Source organism: Mirounga leonina, unplaced genomic scaffold (genome assembly GCF_011800145.1).
Source record: "Mirounga leonina isolate KUSES-001 unplaced genomic scaffold, KU_Mleo_1.0 Mir_129, whole genome shotgun sequence".
NCBI classification, from domain to species: Eukaryota; Metazoa; Chordata; class Mammalia; order Carnivora; family Phocidae; genus Mirounga; species Mirounga leonina.
This window is the reverse complement of record NW_023270323.1, coordinates 80440777-80466162: the sequence shown is the minus strand read 5'-3', so window position 1 is coordinate 80466162 and position 25386 is coordinate 80440777. Positions and strand designations below refer to the sequence as shown.

General features: G+C 52.7%; 1 protein-coding gene and 1 non-coding gene across 2 annotated transcripts in view; both read left to right on the top strand.

Moving 5' to 3' along the window:
* The window catches only part of NSD2 (nuclear receptor binding SET domain protein 2), a 62514-nt gene that overhangs the window by 32124 nt on the left and 5004 nt on the right, over positions 1-25386 (top strand). The window contains 11 exon segments of the mRNA XM_035005460.1: positions 9032-9163; positions 9656-9779; positions 10756-10956; positions 11555-11734; positions 12312-12468; positions 12605-12810; positions 14102-14205; positions 15803-16072; positions 17022-17138; positions 24359-24500; positions 24750-24856. Coding sequence (XP_034861351.1) covers positions 9032-9163; positions 9656-9779; positions 10756-10956; positions 11555-11734; positions 12312-12468; positions 12605-12810; positions 14102-14205; positions 15803-16072; positions 17022-17138; positions 24359-24500; positions 24750-24856 — 1740 coding nt within the window.
* On the top strand, positions 24119-24246 carry LOC118010965. The gene has a single exon (XR_004679379.1).

Genomic DNA, 25386 nt, shown 5'->3' with positions numbered 1-25386 from the left:
TAAGTTTTTCTTTCATTGCACTTTGATCCACTGTCCAATTGAATTTTTACTTCGTTGTCAGATACAGTTGCAAGAAAAGCTCTGAGGCTGAAAACAAATCTTTTCTGTCATTCCTGGTCAGAAGCTGTGCCAGCCAAAGGCTTGGATTCAGGGCAGCACAGCCCAGGGTGGACACAGCCGGGGTGGGGTTAGAGCAGGTGGGTCAGGCTTGGTGGTCTGACGTTCACTGGGACCAGGGTGAGTGTGATCTTTGTTTTGAACTTGGGAAGCCTTCGATGAAGCATTTTATAATCATTAGATTTCATTGATTTTTTAATTCTTTAGAACTTCAGAAGTGGATAGTTTATTAAATATGTTTATATTATATATTAAATATATTAAAATCATACACTGTCCTGCATTTTGAAGGTGATACGTAGATCCCATAGTATGCATTCTGTTGCTTATATAAAAACATTTAAATTACTAGGCCTTTCCGTCAGACCACTTTCATGTGGCTTATATGAATCTTTCATTAGCGTTCATTTTTATAGAATTATATTGTTCATTAAAACCACTTCAGGTGAACAAAAAGCCTTGTCTGTTATGTGTTAACACTACTGAACTACAGTACGCGTTTACAACGCTGAACGCCTGTTAGCACGGGAGGCAAAATGTAGTGTTATAAAACAACGTCCTATAAACCACCGGTCCCGTTCTGGTGGGAGTTAGGCAGCCGTGGGAGTTGCTGTTTGGGGTTCATACTGGCCCCTTATTCAGGTCACATGCCCACTGCATGTTTGTGTGTCCTGCTTTTATCACCCTTGATTGAAATGGTTTTCACAGAGTTGGTATTTCAAGACATTTGAGGTCACTTGTGGTTTAAGTTCTTCTCAAAAAAGGTGTATGTGAGAAATAAAATTGATATTGGAATAATTATTACATAGTACTAGAGCACCCTAATGAAGAGAATAGATTAAAATTACACACTTGCATGACGAAGGCCTGTGAAGGAATTAATGTGATTTAAGTGTTTTGTAACTTCATTTCTTATTCCCTTAGTAGAGCAAATTCTTATTTTTTTCGCCTTCACTGGTAACAGCTTTTATGGGAGCCCACATCAGCCAAGTTGGATTTGAACTCAGCTGCCCTGTACTGCACTTAAAATGATGTAATATTCCAGGATGTCTGCTGCAGGTGGTGTATCATCGTACACTCTAAGGGACATTCCTGTCACAATCCTTTTATGGAAGATGTGTGATAATCTGTTTTTACTGGTATTACTAACACACACAATGGAGAAAACAGATAACAAATTTTAAGACCAAGGTAAGATACCCAATCAAGGCCATTTGCCTGATCACATTCATCTCATAATAGAAACACACTCATATTGCAATGATCCATGTAGATTTCACGTTGAGGGGACGCCCTTCACCTGGGGCTGCCCTGGGCCTGTGACAAGGACTCTGCGCTGAAGGGGCTGGTCTTGCTAGAGGCCACACTTGTCTGCTAGTTCACGACTTGCTGAGTTTTTACTGAAAAACGCTGGCATCTGCACCTTCAGAAACAGAAAACAAGCAGCACACACTAAAAGGAGTCCTCGTCAGCTAATCCCCATTGCCAATGGAATGTACTCAGTACTGTACATATTAAACTAATTTCCAACGTAAAAGGCAGGAGGAGTTTTGATTCTGTCTTTTTTTTACTAAGCAGTTTTACTACGACACTGTATACAGCAAATTTGTAGGAAAAATACCATTTACAGTATCATTATGAGCCATTTCACTCTACTTTTGATTCAGTGACCGGTATCTCGGCGATACCATGATCAGGTTATTTACAACAACCGCTTCATCAGTTGCTTTTGTAGGACATCCACCATCACACTAAACGTCTAAGTCTTGGGTGACCACCTGGCGTCCTGCCCCTGGGTGTCCGCATGTTTGCATGGTGAGGCACAGGGCTCGCTTGCCCCCTTCAGTTCGTGGAGGCAGAAGGAGTGCTGTTCACGTTACCATGTTAACAGCACCCGGTTCATTCTCAGCACACTCTGCAGATGTGTTCTACCTTTAATGAAAGTTTCTGACTAATACTTGTGTTCTAAACCGTTAAGTAATGTAACGCATGTTAAACACTTAGGGTGCCTGGCGCCTTGCAAGGACTCAGTGGTTCGCTGTTGTGACAATAATGGTTATAACAATAAAAATAATAAAATCACCATCATTCCATTTTTATCCAAAAGTATAAATTTTGCTTTGGCATGAAAAGCGATCCTCTTGACTGCATTATGCACGTGGGGGTAAAATAAACCTAGAAGTGGCAGACACTGGGTTGGTTTGAATAGCACTTGAGGGTACTAACCTGTGGCTGGGGGCTAGTCCGGGTGGCTCTGCCCAGAGCTGGTGGGATACATGGCCTCCAAGGTGGCCTGAGTCATGCTGTTCCTAAAGGACATGAAAAAGCTCAGGAGTAAATGCAGGGTTCACAGAAAACTAATTATTAAATTTAAAAATATGAAAAAAGGTCATGTAAAAGTGGTCCAGTTCAAGAAACGATCACCCCAAGTCAAGACTAGCCTGAAAGGCTTTTGACAAGAATTCATTTGAAATTATAGCATGATGAATTTTGAATGGGCAGCCAGTCAGCTCCCAACATGTGTTAGGTGCATTAGAAGTTAGCCAGAGAGTAGGCACTTTCCTCTTTAGGCAGAACTGTCAAAATGGCTGAATAGCATATCCACTAGGCAGCATAAAATTAGCATCAGCTGAGTACATAGGAGGGCATGGGGTGGGGACAAGGATAGGGGAGTATACAGTGTTTCTCAGGATAGGGGAGTATGCAGTGTTGCTGGGGATATTGGGAAGGTGGCCAGGTGCAGGCAGTGAGAAGGACAGTCCCACAGGTGGCAGAATTGCCCTGCTCCAAATGCCAGCAGTGGTCTTGCTGGGGGATGCCAGTGGATGAGCAGAGCTCCCGAGAGGGCTCACCCATGGCTTCCTGAAGGTGAGTGGAAAGGGCTCCTGTTTTGAAAGAGCTTAGCGGCAAGTAAGTTTGTCTGCCAAGAGCACAAAAATTCATTATGCTACTAATTTAACATGAATTCCCTCATTTCCTAGAGAGATCAGAATAACACTGATACATTCTAGTCTTGTCATCTGAACTGCCTGTTGGTGAGATGACTTTTGCTCATACTGACATAGAACTGTTGTAACGGTCCCATTTACTTGCTTCGAACCATCTGCCATACACCGCATTTGTGCCTGGTGAGAGGAGGTAGGTATGAGAAGGAACTCTCTAGTATAAAATGTGAGGCATTCGCAAGAGGTAAAGACTTGTCTGAATATACAACAGTTTAGATTGTAGCTGTTTTAAAACTGAAAATTCCCCACTGTGATAGGGCGGTACGTTAAGTAAGTGCACCTGTTGGCAGTCGGGGTTCTGTATTGTTTACCCACCTGCTATGCACTTCTGTCTCCCCTGTGGGGCCTTTCTTTAGAGTTAATACAAAAGTTAAATGTCTCTGGTGGTGATGAATTTAGGTGTACTAGCATCTCAGTGCTCTCTTTGTACAGTTCTATCTGTATAAAGATACCTGTTGTGTCTCTGTCTCCCAACTGAAAATAACCCGTGTTTTTTAGGAGGATGCTCCTAAAAACTACCAAGAAATCTAGGCCAAATCTCATGGCACGGAAGCACAGCTTCATGAACATAAGGCCAAGGGTGGCTCTGCACCGTGCGTGGAGGAGTCTTGTCTGTCTCACCTCCTCCAAGAAGGGTTATCCTGCTTCATAGGTGTTCTCTGGGAGGTGCCCCCAGCTTAGATGTGTCTGAGTCCAAGGCTTTCTCTGGAAGTTCAGGCAGAAGCACAGAAAGGTTTAAGATGAAGCGTTCAGGGTTTGGGGAGCGGGGTAAAGGTGGTGGGCATGGTACCAGCTGCTTGCACCAGAGGAAAGGATGCAGAAGACTTGGTGGAACCTGAACCGTTAGTGACGAGGTCGGCGTTCCCTGGGGTCTCTTTGGCCCTGACCTGCTTGCCCGAGACTTGAGACCAGAGGTGTGCGAGGGCCAGCATTGAGGGCAGAGCCGAGCCAGTGTTTGCCCAGGGGTGGTGACTCGAAAACCACCGAGGGTCTGTCTTAGCAGTGTCCCCCCAAAAAGAATAAAGCTAAGATTGTAGATCAGCATCGTTTGGTTCCCAGAACAGAAAGGGCACCCATGTATGGGTACAAAATTAAAATGATAAAGAAATGCCTTTGAAGAGGGTTCTTGGCCAGAGCCTGACGTGAGCGGATGTGGGGCCCTGCTGTGGCAGACAGCTGTGATTCCGTGCATTATTTCCGTAATAAAAGCACAAGCGTGTTTCAGTCAAGTCCCCCATTCATTTGGTCCGGCCCAGCAGAAAGGGGAGGCTCGGCGAGCGGTTCCTTGGTGACTTAGCTGCCCTGTGTGTGGTCAGGCTGGTGAGGAGGCTGGGCTCCTGTCTGAGAGGGCAGACACCTGTACTTTGGCAAGTGGACTGGGTTCCTTTCTCGCTTGATCTCTGACCTAACGCTTCTGAGTCCTGTCTAGCCCTTAGATGATTAACTCGATCTGGTCCAGGTAAACTTTTGTGTGTGACCTGGGGAGGGCTCTTTCTACTTGGTGCCAGGCCGTCGCACGGCAGGCTTATTAAAGTCATTACTGTCCTCCCGGTTTTAAAAATCTCAACGGAGAAAGTGATTGCTGAGGCCTGCTCTTTATCTTTCAGAATATGAATCTGAATGAGAGTCTTTTTCTAAGAGAATTGAATCTGGTTAGAAAAGGTTTCACAAAATGCTCCCCAATCTGTTACTGTCTTCTTACCGACTCTTAAAAGTTCTTTTTCCCTTTTTCTCTTCTCTTCTTTTTTTAAGAAATATACTGACTTCTATATGTTTTAGGATTTTTGGTCGATGACCTCGATTTTGATCCCTTCAAATACTATTTTTGCTGTTTTACCTAGAATATTAGAAATTACCACTAATTTACTTGCCATTGATGGAAAATCAACCATCCTTAGCAGGTAGGAGATGGTTTGTACCATATTCATCATTCTCCTTGTACTGCCTGGGGGAGGGGCATGCTCCCTTCCAGGCATTTTCACCAGCGAGGGCGGGTGTCCCTCAGTGTCAGGCCCTGTCGTCGTGTTAGAGACCTTTGTGACTAGCAGGTTACATATTAGATCCACTTTATAACTTTTTCTGGCCTACATGTAGCTGTTGAGTTTTGGCATATAATTCTTTGGTATAGATTTTAAAGCGTGCTAACCATTCAGGCATGTTGTACCTTTAAGGAATGACTGAAGTAGGGGTGGGGTGGCCCAGCCCGGCGGTGGGGGTGGGGGGCTTGCTCAGCTGCAGGCAGGGGCTTCATTCCTGTTTTCAAGTTGCCACAGGGAGGGCACAATGTGTTGCCTGCAGCAGGCCAGCCCACGCCCCTCCCCAGCCCACTCTCTACGGGACGGCCACTACTGAGGGATATAGTTGGGGCAAAGTGGGATTGATAGGACATTTTAGAGACTCGTTTTACCCCTGATCAGGGCCAGCCTTGAATCTGGACCAGTAGCTGCATGGCCTGATGCTGCCGCCATGGCCAGCACTTGGCTCTCACTGGCACCTTCTGGGGCTGTCGGACGACACAGAAGCACCCAGGTTAGAAGTTGAAGCACAAAGACCGTGTGTGAGCTGGAGATCTGGGTGTTCAATGACTCAGACCTAACCCTAGAATTTAGGGGCAGCTAGGATGGTTCTAGTCGATGTCATCTAGAAGGGTCGCTTTAATAAAAGTTATTCTGAACTGTAGTATTTTAGGTGATGAATGACTGATTTAAAAATTATTTTAATTCCACTTTTAATATTTCACTGTGATGTTAACTTGGAGGACCTGTCTGAGACTAGTCTTTTGATTTTAAGCTCATTAAATCTGCTGAGCACAGGATATTTATCATGTGTAAATCCAAAATACTGTGTGAAAGTACTTATAGTTATTTCTTCCTTTACAAAAGCGTAACTTAAACATGAAAATAATGTTGGTTTATAGAAATATTTATTGTTCAAGGTCTGTAATTGTATTTCAAAAATGATGTGGTATTCAACTTGTGAAGGGATTTGTTTTGTCAAAAAATTTTACAATCACTGTGTATACCACCGTCCGAGGCGTAGGGGCCCTTTCCCATCACAGCAGAGAGGACTGGGATCTGCATAAGTCACCCTAAATGGCTACATTGTTTCTAGAAGTTGGTTCAAATGTGTTCACTAGGTTACCTTATGTTCATTAATACCATCTTGAAAAATGCCTGTGATGCGTGTTAAGGAGACAGCCTTCCCTGCCCATAAAGTGATGTATTTCTAAGGCAAGTAGGCAATTGGATACTATCACATACTGAGTGGGGAGTAGAGGAAGTATTTTCAGACTCAAGAAAACTTTGGAAAGTCAGGAACTAAGCTGCTTGGAGATCTGTGCTGCCAGCGTGGCTTTGGTGGAGTCGGGAAGCGCCGGGAAAGTTCTTGACAGAGTCTGTGTCCGTTCAGTTCCTCCATTGTTCTTTTTCCAAATGCATCCTACTGGATCTGGAATAGACCGTAGATGGCGTAGACTGAGATTTGGGACTGTGTTGGGACCATTCAGGTGAATGTGTCGCTTTCACAAACAGCATCTCCGAGTAAGTACCGTCACCTGGTGCACGTGGAGCCTGCAGCTGGAGTAAGGCGTGCTGGTGCGGTGCCCTGCGTACTGTGTCCTTCTTGCGGGTGGTTTGCTGAGCACAGAGCCGTTGGACCCCTCCGACTATGTGCTAGTTGTCTGTCCGGTCGCTGGGAAGGGGTTGGGTGGGATGAAAGTCGCCATCTCCTGCAATCTGTGTCATGGACTGTAATATTGTAAGGTCTGTATTCTGTATGTGTATCTTAGACCCCAATCAGGAAACAAGCCTCATGTGTGTCTTTAACATTTATATTTCCATTCAAAATATGTATTCAGTGTTTATTTCCTCAAAACAGACTTTGTTAATTTAGGAAATATCTCCAAGTGGAAACGTGCTAACTTTTTCTGTAAATCTTAAATAAAAGGTGCTGTTCCTTTCTTTGACCCAGGACTGGTCTGTGTTTTCTGTCTTTCTCTCCATGCAGTTTTTCTTTTTTTTTTTTTTTCTTTTTTTCTTTTAAAGCTTTCAATTTGTTCCAGCCACAATGAGGGAAGAACATGGGTTGGTGGGTAGGGCACCGGGGCTCTCTCCCCTGGGCCCATGTTGACGGCTCTTTCTTTGGGCCTCGGTTCCTCCGTCAGACGGTTCAGCCTTGGGCTGCTCTTTGAGTGGGGCTGGGCCAGGAGGTGTGGCTACTCTTCCTGATGCCCCCGGGGGCCCCCCAGCGCCCAGTGGCGTCTTGCCTCAGAGAGCTCAGCACCCCGTCCCCCTCCCGTCTGTGACTCCGGATCCGATGGACATGTTAAAAATTGGGGTTTGAATGCAGAGTTTTTTTCGAGTTGCCTTCTTTCTGAATGTTAAATGTTAAAGAAGTAGGGGGTGAGCTGATAGGGAGGGGCTCCCTCTGGCCAGCTTGGGGGGGGAACCTTGCTGTGCGAGGACCCCTGTAATGTAGTATATACATTCACGCCGCTATTTCCATCTTCCTGGAAAAGGTGAGGAAATGAAGCTTAAGAGGCTGCTTTCTCCGAAAACTGTGTTGTTAAGGGATGTGTCAGGTGTAGAGTAGTGAGGCAGGAACGGTGGGCCCACACACCTGTCAGCCCTGCTGCAGAGGCCCGTCAGAGCCAGCACGTCCCTCACACGTCTGCCCACTCACACCAGTTCTAAGTCCGTGTTTACTGGGTATTTTCCTTCTACTGCTCCCTGTCACGTCAGTGAGCTCACTCTGGAAAATGTTCATTGATAAGACTACAGAATTGGGTGGATTGGCTGATGGGGTTTGTTCTGTTCTGTTTTGTTTCAGTGTGGCCCGACTTTAATTTCTAGCTTTGTGTTCACTAGCAAACAGCAGGCCGATGACATGATTACTTGTTGTGATTATCAAGGTGTATAGGAAATGTAGTTTATACTTTTGTTGTGTTGAAAAATTCGGTTTTCAACATTCATTTACCTAACAGCAAATGAACACTAAATGTGTTTTTAGTTTGTTTTTTTTAATTTGAATTTGGTATATGAGAAAATTTTCTTAACTAAAGATTTATGGATTTCTATGTAGAGATTTAGTATTGCTGCTCAAACACGGGCAGTGTTGTGTGCCATGAGGAGGGAGAGGGTTAGCTCGGGCTGGGTGATTTCTGATGATGAAGAGGATGGATGAAATACAACTGGGGGATGGTCCTTTGGTTTGCTCAAAGGTTCCACATTTTTCTCCCAGGCCTTTCTCTCAGACTCACCTGTTAACAGAGTCGGCAGGTTTTACCTTGCCTTTTCCCACTTTGAACCTTCTGGGGAGAAGAGGCCACAGGAGGAGAACAGGACGGCCAGTTAGTTATGGGTGTGATACTTCTGGAGCACTGGTGTTGGGCCAGCACTCTGGGGCACAGACACACCTTCAGAGCAGCCCACGGGCTCCAGAAGCAAGACCACGGTACAAAGGCCTACCCGTTGACGCTGCACCTCGATCCTTTAAAAAGTCATTAGGTATTAGTCTGTTTCTCTTGCTTCAAAATAGTTGGAACTTAAAGAGATGGGGTAAGGAAGGTCAAGATTCTCAGTCCCAGAGCGCATCTTAGGTCACCTGCTGGAGCAAATTGGGTTTTCGTCAGAGTTCCTCTGTCAGGAACAGAGAGATGTGAAATTCTGTGCCTTTTCTACAGAAGTGTAACTAAATGTCAAGGAGGGTACAGTCCATTTCTGAATTTCTACACAGTTCAGTGGCCAGGTTGTGCCATCACAAGCAACAGCTGACACCGTATGTTTGCGACAAGTAGCTGGCAGTTGGGGACGGGTGCTGAGCAGGCCTGTGTGTGAGGTGACGCGGGTGGGCCGTGTGACGCCACCACTCTCCGCGACTAGTGAACTGTCGTCCGCCTCCTTCACCTCCAGGTGTCAGACGGCCCGGGAGACGAGCCCTTGGAATCCCCGGACGAGAGCGCAGATGAAACGCAGACCGAAGTGTCCGTCTCATCGAAGAAGTCTGAGCGAGGAGTAACCGCCAAAAAGGAGTACGTGTGTCAGGTGAGGGGAAGGCGGTCGTTTGATTTGTCCCTGGACCCGGTCCCGGGCCACATCTTCACTCTTTCCTCGAACCCCACCCAGCATCCCACTGATTTTTGTTTTGAAGGCGTGGGGTTGCCAGCAGAATCCTGGATAAAGTGCCCCGGGGAGGGTCCTGCCGCCACACACACGGTCTGTCTTTTCTGTTACTGAGTCACAGCCGTCCTGTGTGAGGGACACACGTTTGTACGTGCGTGCTTCCTGAAGCGTCGGAAGCCGGGGGCCTCACCGCCAGCTCCGTGGCCCGTTGGGGCAGGTCACTTACCCACTCTGTGGCCGGGCCTCCTCTGGGAGGTGGAGGCCGCGGGAACCCCCTGGATGAGTTTGATTTATGATGATGGAAATGTGTGTGAGTTTTCTCGATTTTCACATCTGATTCTAAACCTCCCGAGTGTAACCTGTAGGTTTGGGTGCCGGGTGTGGCTTTATCGCCGTCCCCTTTCTGCCCTACAGCTGTGTGAGAAGACAGGCAGCCTCGTGCTCTGTGAAGGCCCCTGCTGCGGAGCTTTCCACCTTGCTTGCCTCGGGCTCTCCCAGCGGCCAGAAGGGAGGTTCACTTGCAGCGAATGCGCTTCAGGCAAGTTCTCCTGTAGCTTTTCAGCCATGCGTCCCGCCGCAGGCAGGCCTGTGAGCGTCCCTGCCGGCCGTGGAGCCTTCCTCCGAGGCTCCTGCACGGAGTGCGTTGGTGCGCTTCCACACGTGGGTCCTGACGCGGTGTTCGTGGCGGAGACCCCTGTGGAGGACAGCTGCTTCCCTGCCGGGCTCTGTGGCCCCCCCACCCCCGCAGGCCGGCCCGAGCCCTGCTCCGTGAGGTGGCTGGCGTGGGGTGCCACGGTGCCGTAGGGCCCGCACTACTGGTGCTGGTGACCTAGTCAGTCACGGAACACGGGCTGCTTTAGAGACACGGCAGGAACCCGAGCTTCAGTTTCAACAGAAAGAACAGCTCCCACGCTCTTGCCTGAGCGGCCGTCGGGACTCGGCAGCAGTCTGGGGGCTGCTGGGGAGACAGGCCGTTCCGAGGCAGCCCCTCCTGTCCACGGCCGGACCTGAGGGTCTCCTGGCTCTCGTGGGGGCATGTCCTAGCTTGGGAAGACACCCGGAGTCTTCCAGAGAGTTCTCTGACGCCAAGCCAAGGCCATCCGATGCAGCAGTACCCTGCTTCTGGAGGCATATGCCTGCCTCTGATTATAAGTGATTCCTCACCGTGCTTGGTTAACTGCTCTCAAAAGGGACAGTAAAAGCCTTTCTTCAGAGGAGTGCCTCCTTTTACGCTTCTGGCTAGTTCGAGTGGGTGTTCCTCCCTAGGCTGCCTCCTCCTCGGACTCTCTTGTCCTCCAGGGGAAGCTGGAGCCTAGTTCATAGCGAGGTAACCCCTGATGGCTGGGCTTTTTTGAAGCATGCTCGGACTAGTCAGCAAGGTCAGAAACAGAGCCAGAGGCATCAGCAGCTTGGGCTGCCTCTGGCAGAGCTGCTGGAGCTTAGTGGCCCAGGAACGACAATTTAATTCTTGTTCTTTGCACCTTTTTCTGCCCCTTTCTTTAACCGTTTGTTAGGGATTCACTCATGTTTTGTGTGTAAGGAGAGCAAGACAGATGTGAAGCGCTGTGTCGTGTCGCAGTGTGGGAAGTTTTACCACGAAGCTTGTGTGAGGAAGTACCCTCTGACCGTGTTTGAGAGCCGAGGCTTCCGCTGCCCCCTCCACAGCTGCGTGAGCTGCCACGCTTCCAACCCGTCCAACCCGAGGCCATCGAAAGGTACAGGTACACCCCGGAGCTTCGCCGTGACCTCAGTGTGCTCACGGGGACGCACGGAAGGGGCGGGCCGGCGGCCGGCCCAGCTGTCCTTCTGTCACTGACTCGACACGCGCCAGGTTAGGGCTTTTCTTGGGAGAGGATCTGCCTCATGCTGCATTTTCCCTTCTTCCTGCCCTAAGTGTCTTTCTAAAGATTCTTAATTTTAGGAGGGGGAAACCTTTGAACCATTTTGATTCTATTTGTTCTGGCTTTAGTGCTCTTTCATATATAAGAAAATTATTTTTTTAAGATTTTATTTATTTATTTGAGAGAGACAGAAAGAGCATGAGCCAGGGTTCGGGGGAGAGACAGAGGGAGAAGCAGGCTTCCCGCTGAGCAGGAGCCCGATGCGGGGCTCGATCCCAGGACCCTGGGACCATGACCTGAGCCGAAGGCCGACGCTTAACTGACCGAGCCACCCAGGCGCCCCTATCCTAGTTATTTTTTTCCATCGAATACTTCGTTTATTTCAGCATTAATTTTCTTAATGTGTGGGGGCTTGGTCATTTCAAGTTGCCCTGTTCACTGTTGGGTCTTCAGTGCATGTCTCTGCCTTCAGGTAAAATGATGCGGTGTGTCCGCTGCCCGGTCGCCTATCATGGAGGGGATGCTTGTCTGGCAGCCGGCTGCTCGGTGATCGCTTCCAACAGCATAATCTGCACGGGCCATTTCACTGCTCGCAAGGGGAAGAGGCACCACGCTCACGTCAACGTGAGCTGGTGTTTTGTGTGCTCTAAAGGTGAGGGCCGTGCCGCTGGGGGCTGCTCGACACTGTTACTCTGTTGGAGTCGTGTGAGTGGGTGGGGAGCGCTGCTTCTCATGGCTTCTCGGCACTCAGCTCCGGCAGGTAACCCCAGGGGCCGCGTGCGGAGGCGGGGCTTCCGCGCTCCTCCAGCTTTGGGTCCTGATGTTCGTGATGTCCCCTGTCACGTGCAGTCATACACCGTGATGTTTCTGAATTAACTGTGACTGGTGCACAGACTGAGGGGAAGTTATTCATGGTGGTAGTAAAATGTGCTTTAAAAAAAAAAGATTTCAGGGAGAGAGCGTGCGCTTGCATGGGCTGGGGTGGGCCGGGGGGGAGAGAGAGAATCTCAGCAGGGAGCCCAGTGCGGGGCTTGACCCGAGGACCCTGGGACCATGACCTGAGCCGAAATCCAGAGTCGGAGGCTTAACCGACTGAGCCCCCCAGGCGCCCCTGAAATGTGCTTTTGAGTCTGTCGCCAGGCGGCTGTTGTTAAGCTGATGTCTTAGCTCGAGGTGTGGAGCTGCCAGACCGCAGGAGGCGGCCTGAGCCAGCTCGCCCTCCCTTGCAGGGGGAAGCCTCCTGTGCTGCGAGTCCTGCCCGGCCGCCTTCCACCCTGACTGCCTGAACATCGACATGCCCGACGGCAGCTGGTTCTGCAACGACTGCCGGGCCGGCAAGAAGCTGCATTTCCAGGACATCATCTGGGTGAAGCTCGGGAACTACAGGTGCGAGAAGTAGAGCCCCGCGCTTGCCCACCTCCTCGTTCACATGTGTTCTTTTCCCTTTGCAGGACTGAAAGCACTGAATGATTGTCACTCTGTCTGAAGAGTCTGTGAATCCTCTTTTTAATATTTATAATAGATGGTGGCCGGCAGAAGTTTGCCATCCCAAAAATGTCCCCCCAAATATTCAGAAACTGAAGCACGAGATTGGAGAATTCCCTGTGTTTTTCTTTGGGTCTAAAGATTATTACTGGACGCATCAGGCGCGAGTGTTCCCGTACATGGAGGGGGACCGGGGCAGCCGCTACCAGGGGGTCAGAGGGATCGGAAGAGTCTTCAAAAACGGTACGGAGATTTCCAGATGCAGTGAAACTACACTCTGGGGTACTTTTTGCTAATCCTGATTTCTGCTGTTGGAAAGTTTGGTTTCTGTAGAAAACACTGGGCTAAGTGTTCTAGCTGTACTTTAAATTAGAAAAAGGTAGGTTTGCAGACTGGTTGAGGTACAGGATAAAATATGCTGTTCAGTAACTTTTATTATAACATCGGTTTGTGATTAATTTCACTAAAATGCATTGGTGCTACTGTTAAGTTAGTTTCAGTAGTGATTTACAGAAATTTCTTACAGCTTGCCTTTGCATGAGATGGAGGTGTGGAGGAAACTTGGCTGCCGTCTAGACCAGGTGCCCCCAAAGTGTCAGGTGTGGGCAGGTAGACAGGTGCCCGCCCTCTGGTTCCACAGCCAAGGTGGGGGACAGAGAGGGGCAAGAGCAGGGTGTCGTTCAGCTGACGGGTTGGGAATGCGACCACTTGACTGGAGTGAGTGGGACAGAAGGGAGACTCAGGGTGCATGCTCGGCGAGTCCAGGGAAAGCAGGCCTTTCCCGGCCGATCGCACGTAGGAGGCTCGGTGGGCCGCCTGTCTCCTCTCTTGCGGATCCTCTCACACCGTGGGCACGCAGAGACCTTCTGACAAAGGGGGAGGCATCGCAAGAGTATCGGTAGTCACCATTGAACAGGGAAGATGTTGGAATTGGGAGGCAGCTCAACGTGGCCAGTGTTAGAGGCAGCCGGCGATGGTGAAGTCAGGGTCTCACCATCCTGACTTACTGCTGGGGTCCTGCAGGTCAGGGTGGCCCCAGTCAGTGCACACGGTGTCCTCCAGGCAGACCTCAGTGGTCAGTCTCCTCCGCTCTCCCTGAGCCTGGCGCTCACTCCTCAGAGCGTGTGTGCTCGAGAGGAGCAGAATTCCATTTTCATCTTCTGTCTTAGGACAGTCAGTTCCCAGGATTGATGCCTGTACGGTGCATCGGATCCCAGTGGAGGGTGGGGAGCTGTAGCAGCATCCGCCCGGAGAAGCCGGCCCTGGGGCCTTCCTTGAGGCACAGTATTGTACCGCCCAGGGCTCCTGAGCCGGACGTGCTGTGAGCACCCTTCGCTCGACGGCGTCTGCGGTTTGGCGGTAGCTGCCCCACGCGGCCTGCCGTAGCCCGCAGTTCCGGGCACGCTGGAGGCGGCGTCTGGCAGGGAGCTGGAGGCCCGCGGCCAGCCGTTGAGATGCAGAGCTGGAAGGGTAGAGGGATGAGTTCACTAAAACAAAACCTCTTCCTCACACTCCTATCTCATTGACTTTTTAGCACTGCAGGAAGCTGAAGCTCGTTTTCGTGAAATCAAACTTCAAAGGGAAGCCAGAGAATCGCAGGAGAATGAGCGCAAGCCCCCGCCATACAAGCACATCAAGGTGACGTGCAGATGGCTCGGGTGTCACTAAGGGGACTGTGGGTGGTCCTCAGGCGTCAGACTCTCAGACCTCTGGCTGCAGTGGCTAAGGGGGTCACCACGAGCAGGCGCCTGTAGCCCCGGCCCGGACAGCTGCCGGAGAAGTCGCAGGCAGAAGCAGATGCTGTCAGTGCCGAGCGTGTGTCCTTCCACGGGACGGTGACGGGGCGCAGGGCTGGGGGCATGGGGTCTCTGCATGTGAGGTTTCAGTTTTGCCTTTGTGTGAGGCTCAAGCTGAGAGCCAGCGAGAGGCTGGAGTAACAGTCCTGGCCAGGCTGCCTGGAGCAGGAGGGGCTGCAGGCAGGCCGACCTCCTGGAGCATGCCGTCACCAGGTGCCAGGGACGTGCTCGGATGAGAGGTGGTCAGCCCGGGCCACTGCTCAGCTGAGATGTGATTCGGTCAGCTGGAGTCCTGGAGACAACATGACCTTCCCATCTCAGAGGGCGTGGACAGCAAGGAAGGACGGTGGGGGCGCTCCTGAATGTGGCCCCCGTGTTGACTGGCGGGGAGCCTGGGCTCTGGAAGAGATGAGGAGTGCTCCTCACAGCCGCAGCGCTTGGGGGGCCAGGGCCACCGTGTCCTGTTGCCCGGGGCGCGGGAGCCTCTCAGCGCGTGTGTGTGTCAGCTGGCTGCTCAGGGGCTGCAGACCCTGTGTGTAGGAAGGAAGCATTGTCTGCAGTGATCTGTGCTTAGTGTTTTCTCTGGCGAATTCGCAGAAATGGAGCTCCTGGGTCAGAGAGCTCGGGACTTTTAGATACTTTTTTTTTTTTTAAGATTTATTTCTTTATTTGAGAGAGAGCGAGAGCGTGAGTGGAGGGAAGGGGAGAGGGCGGAGAATCTCCCGCAGAGCCCGACATGGGGCTTGGTCCCACGGTCCCCGAGACTGTGACCTGAGCCAAAATCAAGAGTCGGACGCTCAAGCGACCGAGCCGCCCAGGCGCCCCATGGGACTTTTAGGTTCTGAAGGCATGTCTTCAGCTTGCTCTTCGGTGTTGTGCTGTCTGTCACCCCACAGCAGGGCAAAGCATCTTCTACCACGTTTCCCCTTGAATTGTTGGTTTCTGCTTTAGTTTCTCTTCCCTTCTCTCTGTGGCTTTTTTGTTGGGTTGCTCTTGTTCCGTCATTACAAACTGCAAGTTCAGGAGGGCAGAGACCGTGTGTCCTTATGCTCACCGCCACTGCCCTGGCCCCCTGCCTGCCGGTCATCAGATCCAGGTGCTGGAAGGCCAGCTGCCCCGCACTGTGCTCAGCACCTGCTCGTGTTCCTCCCTTGGAGTAGCCAGGCTGCAGAAGTGTCTGCTCTCTGCTGTAGATGAGGAACATGGAATAGCTGGGGTGGGGTAAGGGCTCCGCTCCAGCCCACCTTCTAGAGCTCCCAGGTCAAGGTTGGCCCAGCTGGGAGCTGGGAGGTGGGGTACGCCCCCTGCCATCCCTGCCGGCCTCTGAAGCTCAGACCTTCAGGAGGCTGGGCAGGTGGAGACAGGAGTAGGGGACGGGGCGTCAGAGGCTCGTTCTCTTGGCGCATCAGCTCATAAGATGCCAATTTTCTCCTCTGCAGGTGAATAAACCTTACGGGAAAGTCCAGATCTACACGGCTGATATCTCTGAAATCCCGAAGTGCAACTGTAAGCCCACAGATGAGAATCCCTGTGGCTTTGATTCGGAGTGTTTGAACAGGATGCTGATGTTCGAGTGCCACCCGCAGGTGTGTCCTGCAGGCGAGTACTGCCAGAACCAGTGTTTCACCAAGCGCCAGTACCCCGAGACCCAGATCATCAAGACGGACGGCAAAGGATGGGGCCTGGTCGCCAAGCGGGACATCAGGAAGGTGTGTGGCATGCCCCTTCCCCTTGCTTTTAAGAAATTAGGGTTCTTTGGTGGCTTCAGCTTGGATTTGCCTACTGGGCCTTTGCACTCATGAAAGAATGGTCTTTTTAAAAAAGGTTTTGAGTTATTATAATGGAATATGGTGAAATGTTACATGAAAGCTGCCTAGCCAAGTAAAACTCAAAAATCCCCTTAGAGCATGCCTCCTGTTGGCATTTCGGTGGTTGCTTTAGGATGTGAAAGACTGTGAAGGAGCCCTTCGCTGGGTAAGTGGACAGGACACTCCAGGGGGTCACGAATGGGTGGGAGGAAGCTGTGCTGCCTGGGGGCACTGCAGGGCCAGCTCGTCCGTGCCAGAGGCCACATGCAGTCCGCCTGCCTCTGTCCTCAGACTGAGTGACCAGCGGCGTCCATTAGGTAGGGGACAACTGGAATTGGCTTGTTGTCCTCTGTCTAGCCAAGCCAGGGCACGGCCTGGGGGCTGCGGCCTCAGACCCGAGGTCTGGTCTCGGCCTGATCCTGGGCAAAAAGGCTGCCTTGAAACATGCAAAACCCCTGTGGTCATGTGTGTTCCCCTGTCTACCCTGGCGGCCAGTTCTTCTGGCCTCCTGTTGGGTGAAGGGGCGGAGCTGCAGCAGGAAGTCCGGCAGGAGCTCAGGGTCCCCCCGTGGTGTCCCCAGGGGCAGTTTGCTTCAGGGAGCGAGAGTTAGGGTGTTGCTGCTTTGGGAAGGATGCTTGGATGAATTCTCTCTTGACAGCCTGTGTAAAATACGTCTAGAGTCCTGTGAGTTGACTCGGACTAACTGGGGCTCTGACAGACCCCACCCCCGATGGCGGGATGGCATGTGCCTGGTGCCCTGCTCTGGTTCTCTGGCTGTGGGCTCCTGCACTCTGGAATTGAGAGCTGGTTCGTCTGTTCTTTGTCATCATCACGCTCTTCTGGTTTCCAGGGAGAATTTGTGAACGAGTATGTCGGCGAGCTGATTGACGAGGAGGAGTGCATGGCGAGAATCAAATATGCACACGAGAACGACATCACCCACTTCTACATGCTCACCATAGACAAGGTAGTGCTGACTGAGCTGCACGGCTTACGTCTGCAGCATGCCGCCGCCCATAACAGCGGACCTTGTCTTGTGGTGACGATACCGTGTTGTCCACGTGTCGCTCTTTTCAGATGCGTGTACATTTTCTCCTGAAGCGTATGGTGTCTTCCGACGGCTGCCTGAGGGCCGGAGCGGGCTGTCTGTGTGCGTGAGTGCGTCCTGGAGCCTCACGTGTCCCATCGGTGCATGAAGAGTGTACTGGACAGTCGGGCTAAGGGTCAGTGAAAAGAGGAGAACAGCACAGATTAGGAGAGTTACACATGCGTTCAGTTACACGGCGGGGCTTCCTGTTTGTTCATCGCTTGTCTGAAGCCCAGATGTGCAAAAGCAGTCTGGAACATAGGTGTGCTAGAGGGAGGATGGGTGAGAATGCTTGTTTACGAGTCGGGGTGAGTGAGAGAAAGCGCAGGCGGGCCCTTCGCGGGTTGGTGGCAGGTGCCCGACGGGGACAGGCCCTTTCCAGGGTAGCATCGCGGTGGGCTGGTCTGGCCCCAGGGGCAGCCTGCTTGCTGCCTGGATGTTGCTTGAGGGGTAGGCAGACACGATGCATGTTTCTGCTACTTCTTGCCCTTAATCTCATAATCTAGCAGGAAGATGTGGCTATTTTTAGGAATGCTTGAAAACAAGATAGAAAATGATCACACCACGTGATTTGAATAACTCAGGGAAATGACAGAAAGACGATGGGATGAGGTCTGGAAAGCAGCCTGTTGTGGAGATTAGGATGGTCCCAGAGACCTTGCAGGGTCGTCCCCCGGGAGGCTGTGGCCCCAGGAGCGCTGGGCTCTTGGTCATTGGCTGCAGCTTGACCAGTCATGGGGCCTAGACCCTGCAACGAGAATCGTGCTTCCTGCCGAGACCCTAAATCTTGGGGCTGGGGTGCTGGACAGGACGTCGTGGAGACAGTGAGGGGAGCCCTGCGGTGGTCACGCTGCTGCTCCCGATGTTACGTTTCTCAGGTGCTGATAGTGATGCCTGGACAGGGTTGCTCCTTGTGAGGAGAAAGTGGTGATGTGTTTCAGGCTCAAGCGGCTGAGTCTGGTAACTCGCGGAGGGAAGGAGTGAGGGCGCGTGAGTGCACACGCACATCGTGTAACAGATGACCCAGCGAACGTGGAAAACGTCAGTAGTCGGTGTATCTAAGTGGAGGCTGTACTGGTGGTCCTGCTGGTAGTAGTCCGTTTTTTTCCTGTAAATTTGAAATTTCTTAAAAAGAATTGGTTAGGGCGCCGGGGTGGCTCTGTAAAAAAAAAAAGGTGAAAACTTCGTCAGAGTGGTTGAGCAACTGCCTTCGGCTCAGGTCATGATCCTGGAGTCCCGGGATCGAGTCCCGCATCGGGCTCCCTGCTCGGCAGGGAGTCTGCTTCTCCCTCTGACCCTCTTCCCTCTCGTGCTCTCTGTCTCTCATTCTCTCTCTCTCTCAAATAAATAAAATCTTTAAAAAAAAAAAAAAAAAGGAGAAAGAAAAGACGATGAAGAAGAAACTTTAAAAAAAAAAGAATTGATTAGAGGGGCGCCTGGGTGGCTCAGTCGGTTAAGCCTCCAACTTTTGATTTCGGCTCAGGTCATGAGAGTCTGCTTAAGATTCTCTCCTTCCCGGGGCGCTGGGGTGGCTCAGTCGTTGAGCGTCTGCCTTCGGCTCGGGTCATGATCCCGGGGACCTGGGATCGAGCCCCACATCGGGCTCCCTGCTCCATGGAAGCCTGCTTCTCCCTCTCCCACTCCCCTGGCTTGTGTTCCCTCTCTCGCTGTGTTTCTGTCAAATAAATAAATAAAATCTTTGGGCCCCTGGGTGGCTCAGTCATCGGGCGTCTGCCTTCGGCTCAGGTCATGATCCCAGGGTCCTGGGATCGAGCCCCGTGTCGGGCTCCCTGCTCGGCAGGAGGCCTGCTTCTCCCTCTCCCACTCCCCCTGCTTGTGTTCCCTCTCTCGCTGTGTCTGTCAAACAAATAAAATCTTTAAAAAAAGAAAAATTTCCTGTGACCATGGGCGCCTGGGTGGCTCAGTTGTTAAGTGTCTGCCTTCGGCTCAGGTCATGATCCCAGGGTCCTGGGATCAAGCCCCGCATCGGGCTCCCTGCTCGGCGGGAGGCCTGCTTCTCCCTCTCCCACTCCCCCTGCTTGTGTTCCCTCCCTCGCTGTGTCTCTCTCTGTCAAATAAATAAATAAAATGTTCAAAAAAAAAAAAAAAGAATTAGTTAGAAAGGTGAGCATCCTGGACTAGAGAGGAGGCTGCTTTTCCTCCCTTGGGCCTGTCAGGAGCACAGCACCTCTGTCCACGCAGGCTTCTATAAGAGGCAGGCCTGCAGATCGCATAGGCTGGCAAACAGGAATTCTGTAGGACAGAATGAACAGAAAACTAAGAATAACCAGCCGTTGATGGAGGCCCGTCTGTCCCGCCCCCTTGAAACTCTCACAATACCTGTGCAGGATGGCAGGTTAGGGGCAGAGAGTTCTGCCGTGCTGGAGCCAATCCGTGGAGGCAAGGGTCTGCACACACAGCTTCCCGGGGGCCATGGGGCATGGAACAGGTGGTGCTCGAGTTTGAACCCTTGTGTGGGGACCACCGCCAGAGCCTGCTTAGAGGCCTGCTGTGCGGCTGGGCCTGAGGGGCCTGCGTGGACCCCACGGAGGGCTATAGTCCCAGGGGAGGGGCCGGTAAACTTGGCCCAGGGGTGGCCAATGTGTGCTTCCCTCTCCCATCCCTTACCCTTGGGGAGTGGCAAGGGAGGTCATTTTATTAGAAATTCAACCCCTAGGCCTGTGTCTTACCATGTTTTGTAGCCTAAATTTAAACTACTTGTGTGTTGGAAGAAATGACAAGTTGACCATTTAACACACAAATTGGTCTCTGAAATGATAATTCACTGAGGGCACCTGACTGAAGCAAAGTTAAAACCCATGACACACGAGGGACACATAAACAATTCATACCTCGTATCCTTGCTATAAAAACAACATGGACGGGGCACCTGGGTGGCTCAGTCATTAAACGTCTGCCTTCGGCTCAGGTCATGATCCCGGGGTCCTGGGATCGAGCCCCACATCGGGCTCCTTGCTCAGCGGGAAGCCTGCTTCTCCCTCTCCCACTCCCCCTGCTTGTGTTTCCTCTCTCGCTGTCTCTCTCTCTGTCAAAAAATAAATAAAATCTTTAAAAAAAAAAAAAAACACACAAAAAAACCAACATGGACAAGCCCTGCTGAAGTGTTTACAGAGCACAATGGAGCAAGAGCTCCCTAAGCAGACCTTCAAAAAGTCTTAGCTTTTGGTGAGAACCGGAAGTAACATGACCTCTTATTGAAGTGGTGGGAGCCACTGAAGGAGACGTGGGCATCACGAGAGAAGAACAGGATGCAGATGTGAACGGCTCAGACGCGCAGCCATGGGAATGAGCCCAGAAGGCAGCTGTGGAGTGCTAGGCAGCCGCGGGGAAGGCGGCTGGAGAGGAAGCTCTGGGGCTGTGGACCGCAGTGCCGGAGGGTGAAAGGTGAAAACTTCGTCAGAGCGGCCCGGGGATGTGGAACGTAGGAATGTTCGGTGGATGCTCCAGAAGCAGAGACTGGGGGATGGGGGGAAAGGCCATATGAAAAAAGGATTTTCTGGGAGCTGATGAAACTGACCAAGGTTTGAACAGAATGAATAAAAACAAGTCTATACCTAGATAGGTTATTAAAACAACAACAACAACAACCCAGACCGGTAGGGTAGCAAAGACGGCAAAGATTGAAAGCCCCAGAGAGAAGAGGCGCACGTTCCAGGGAGCAGCTGTCCCAGGGGTGTGTGGGTAGGCTCATCGGTTAAGCGTCTGACTCTTGATTTTGGCCCGGGTCACGATCTCAGGGTCGTGAGATGGAGCGCCCGGTGCTGGGCTCCGCACTGGGCGTGGAGCCTGCTTGAGATTCTCTCCCTCCGCCCCTCCCACTTGTGCACGCGCTCTTTCTAAAATAAAAAATAAAACATTTAAAGTAAAAGAATCAGAAAGGTTTTAAGAGTACTAGGAAAGAAAAACTTGGCAAACACTAGTCCAGAGAAGGCCGCTCTTGGTACGCTAACGTCAGATCAGGAAGACTTTGGAGAGAGTGTCGTGGAGCGGCTGCAGCAGGCCACGGCGGTGGCAGGGAGGGGAGGGGGTCTCCTGACTGGGTACAGTTGTGGGGTGCAGGAGGGCCCAGGGAGGCAGCAGTGGGGGCGGGCTCCATGTGTATCTGATAGCTTGGGGAGATCTTAGAAGCAGTTCGATGGGAAAAAAAAAAAATAGAAGGAGATCCACAGTCAGCAGCATTAATCTCTAAAAATGAAAGAATCTACACACAGGATTCTGGTAGGAGAGGGCCGCAGCTCACTTCCAAAGCAACCACAACAAGAAGTACATACAAAGCGCATCTGGAGCGGAACTGAGGACAGACAGACCCATCAACCTGAGAGCGCTGAGTTCCCACTGAGTTTCCAAAGAGGACAGCGGAGACTGGAGGCAGGGGGGGCTCCTGGGAGGCGCGGGTGACAGGCCTTGGGAAGGACCATCTTCGAGAGTGAGACAGAGAAGGGACCGGTGGGGACCCCCATCAGGCTGGCAGCAGAGAAGGTACCTGAGACAGCAGGACTGCCAGTGCAGCTGCGAGCCGCCGCGGGCCCCCAGCGCGCTCAGAGACGGGGGACGAAGGGCGCGGCGGATGAAAGCTCTACCCGGCATTGAGCGTGGATTCTGAAGTGTGAGGAGCTGGAGGTGGCCAGACAGCCGGCAGAGCTGAGTCGGGAACTCGACGGGCTCAGGATCAGACAGGAGGAGACGCGGGCGTCTGCCGGGCAAAGCTTCAGCCGCAAGGGGCATGTGGGGAGCAGCAGACGTGGGGCGGACATGACTGAGGAGGAAGGACAGAGAAAGACCAGGAGACACGCACAGCACAGGGAGCAGGCCCCGGAGCGTCCCTGCGTGGCCCCAGCCCGGAGACGAGCCCGCGCCTCCGCTGACCTTCTGGAAAACTCAAAGGAAATGAAAGAAAAGGACCCTGTATTTCAGGGAAATCCATCCAGAATGGCCAACAGAGTAAAAATCGTATTAAAATTACTGGCTGTGACGAAGACTCCTTTGCCAGCCAGACGTAAACACCGAACTGCTCCTCGGGAAGAGCACGAGGCTGGCTTGAGGCCGCAGCAGGTCTGCAGAACAGAGGGAGCCAAAGATTCTGGGGTGAGCGGAGTGTCCATCGGTCCTGTGGCTACAGGGTAAGAGGCGAGTGCCAAGGAACCGAGAGAGTGTAGACGCGCTCCTGACGAAACTCAGGAGACAGAAAAGAAGGCCTTTTCCTCCTGTTTGATGAAGGCCTGAGCGAGGCTCAGGAGGGAGACAAAGATGCTTGCTGCTTCCGCTGCTCCTGGGGACGGCGCAGGGAGGCCGAGCGCACCGGTGTCTGACCCCCCCACACCCCACACCCCACACCCACCAATACACCCACTCGTCACAGTTTCAAAATCAGCGTTGGCCGGCCATCCCGGATTCACGCAGAGGGCTACATTTGCAAGGGTAAAGCGGGGCGTATCCACGTGGCGCTCCCCGTCCCAGGGGCAGGCGGCAGGGCTGCCTCCCCCTGCCTCCACTCACCGAAGGCGATATTCCAGACGCAGTCAGGAGCTAGGGAATGTCGGGGGTATCTTTTGTAGCGTAGGGGGAGGGAGGGCTGGGCCAGGCTGGTCAGAAACCCTGAGCGCATAAAGCAAAAGATAAATAAAAGAGCTGTAGAAAACTGGGGAAGTTCTCAGAGAAGGCTCTGTGAAGGTGAAAATCGAGTGTTGTCCTGGGAGGAAGATTTGACACGTGGCTACCAGGGCTCGAGTATCCACTGTGCGTAGGCACAGAGAACAGAGTGAAGACGTGGTGAGCCGGCCCCGGGCATGTGGCCCTCAGCCCGCGCCCGGGAAGTGCCCACGGGAGCCCGTGGGGGCCCGTCGCTCTGTGGGTGGCGTTGGGGACCAGGGCTGACCAGGGCTGTCCCGCTACTGGCAGGCATCGCAGGCTGTGTTCTGGAAAGGGTTTGTGGGAACGCCAGCACGGGTGCGTGAGAGTGCAGACGGCAGCGTCGTCCCTGGGGGGGATGGCACCCCCGGCGCCGGGGTGGGCGGTTAGCGGGGCCCTTAGGCCGTGGGAGAGCATGCTGCGGGGCAAGCCCATTGTGGTGCCATTTCTCTACATAAGGAACACGTGGCGTGGGTGTGGCTGAGGTGGGAAGTGTCGGAGCCAGCCTGTCCTGGACACGGGAGACCCTGTGGGGCGGCATCGCCAGGCAGGGGGGCCCAGCACAGGGCTCCTAGGGCCCCAGGGGAGACATCCCACAGACGTGTGTGTTTACACGTTTGTGTGCCCCGTTCAGACACAACTTTGCACAAACTCATGACTTCCGTACTTTGCCTGATTTTAAGTGTCCTCCTGCCTGCTGGGACATTTCTTACCTCGACTGCTCCCTGTGGCACGGGGACCCCTTGTGCAGTCCAGCCAGTGACCTTTAGGCTCCAGTCTCCCCGTTGCTGGCGACGGACACATCCTCCCATGCACGTGCACCAGGGCAGGGCCGCCGTGGGCCGTGTGTCTTCGGCGGCGGCGGCTTGCTCTCTCAAAGCTGTCCCTGCCGGCCTGTGGCCGGCCCTGGTGTCTTGGCCAGCGCTCCCGTTGCAGCGTGAGGTCAGACTGCATTGTTGTTGGAGTTTGTACTTCGTCAGCTGCTTAGGGATGCGGACACCTTCCCAAATGCGCGTCTGTCTGGATCTCATCTTTGGGCATTGCTTGTTCATATCCTTTGTCCGTTTTGGAACTGGGCTCCTCTTGTTCTTGTCTGTGAGTGCTGAGTTTCCACCGGCCGTTAGTGTTGACCTTCCCGTGTCTCCTGGCTTCTTGTTTGTCATCCGATGGGTGGTGGTGGGGAGCACCAGCTGGCTGCCCCATCCTCACCAACACTCACTGGGGCTTGGTCCTCTCCATGTGGTTGTGACCCGCCCCCCCCCGTGAGTGAGAGAAACAGGACTGGCTTGGGGGTGTCCTGTCCGAGTGGACACGGGAGACCACGGTTTCCAGCACAACATCGTTGTCCAGCAGGTGTTAAGACGGTGAAAATTCCCTTTAAACAAGGACGTGATGGCTAAGCGCTGCCCGCGTATTCCAATGCTGCTTGAAACTTGAGTTGTACCTTACAGGACCGTATAATCGATGCTGGCCCCAAAGGAAACTATTCCCGATTTATGAACCACAGCTGCCAGCCCAACTGTGAGACCCTCAAGTGGACAGTGAACGGTGACACTCGTGTGGGCCTGTTTGCAGTGTGTGACATTCCGGCAGGTATGACACCTCCAGGGTCACAGCACGGGGCCTGGGCTGCGCGGCAGGCGGCAGCCGTCAGAGGTGCCGCGCGAGGCCAGGCTGGAGCAGCCCGGGGGGCGGGCGCGGGGCGGGGGCGCTGCAGGTGGTTCTCCTCGGAGCGCACGTGGAGAGCCGTGAGGGGGCGGGAGTGTGTTCCGTGGACCTGGCGGAGGCTCTCGCCGTGACAAAGAGGCCAGTATTTCCAGCGCTGTGTCTCTTGTCACCCAGGGACAGAGCTGACCTTCAACTACAACCTCGATTGTTTGGGTAACGAGAAAACAGTCTGTCGGTGTGGGGCCTCCAACTGCAGCGGGTTCCTCGGGGACAGACCAAAGGTAAAGGCATGGCTCCCACTGTCCCCAGCTGACATCAGCAGTTCCGACGTCTGCGAGCACGTCCCTCGTAGTGGAAAGTGGCTTCTTCTGAGCTGACCTGTAGCTGTGACAGGCGGGAGGGGGTCTTTGCAGGGTGTGGGTGAGGATGGCCGCAGGGAGGCGAGGGCTCCCTGTCGCAAAGTGCCACCGGCTGAGGCATGAACAACAGAACTTCTCGAGGCCAGAAACCCGAAATCAGGGTGTAGTCAGGGCTGCACTCCCTCCCAGCGCTCTCCCAGCTTCTGGTGGTTTCCGGCAACCTTTGGCGTTCCTCGGGCTCGTAGACGCTTTCCTCGTCTCTGCCGTGATTCACGGGGCCTGCTCCCTGTTCTGGGTCTCTTCCTCTTCCTCTAAGGACCCTGGTCATACGGGATTAAGGGCCCCCTACCCCAGTGTGACCTCATCCTTAGTTACAGGTAAGGTCCAATTCTGAGATGCTGGGAAGGTCCCAAATTTGGGCACAATTACCTGCCTCCTTGTGCCACATAACC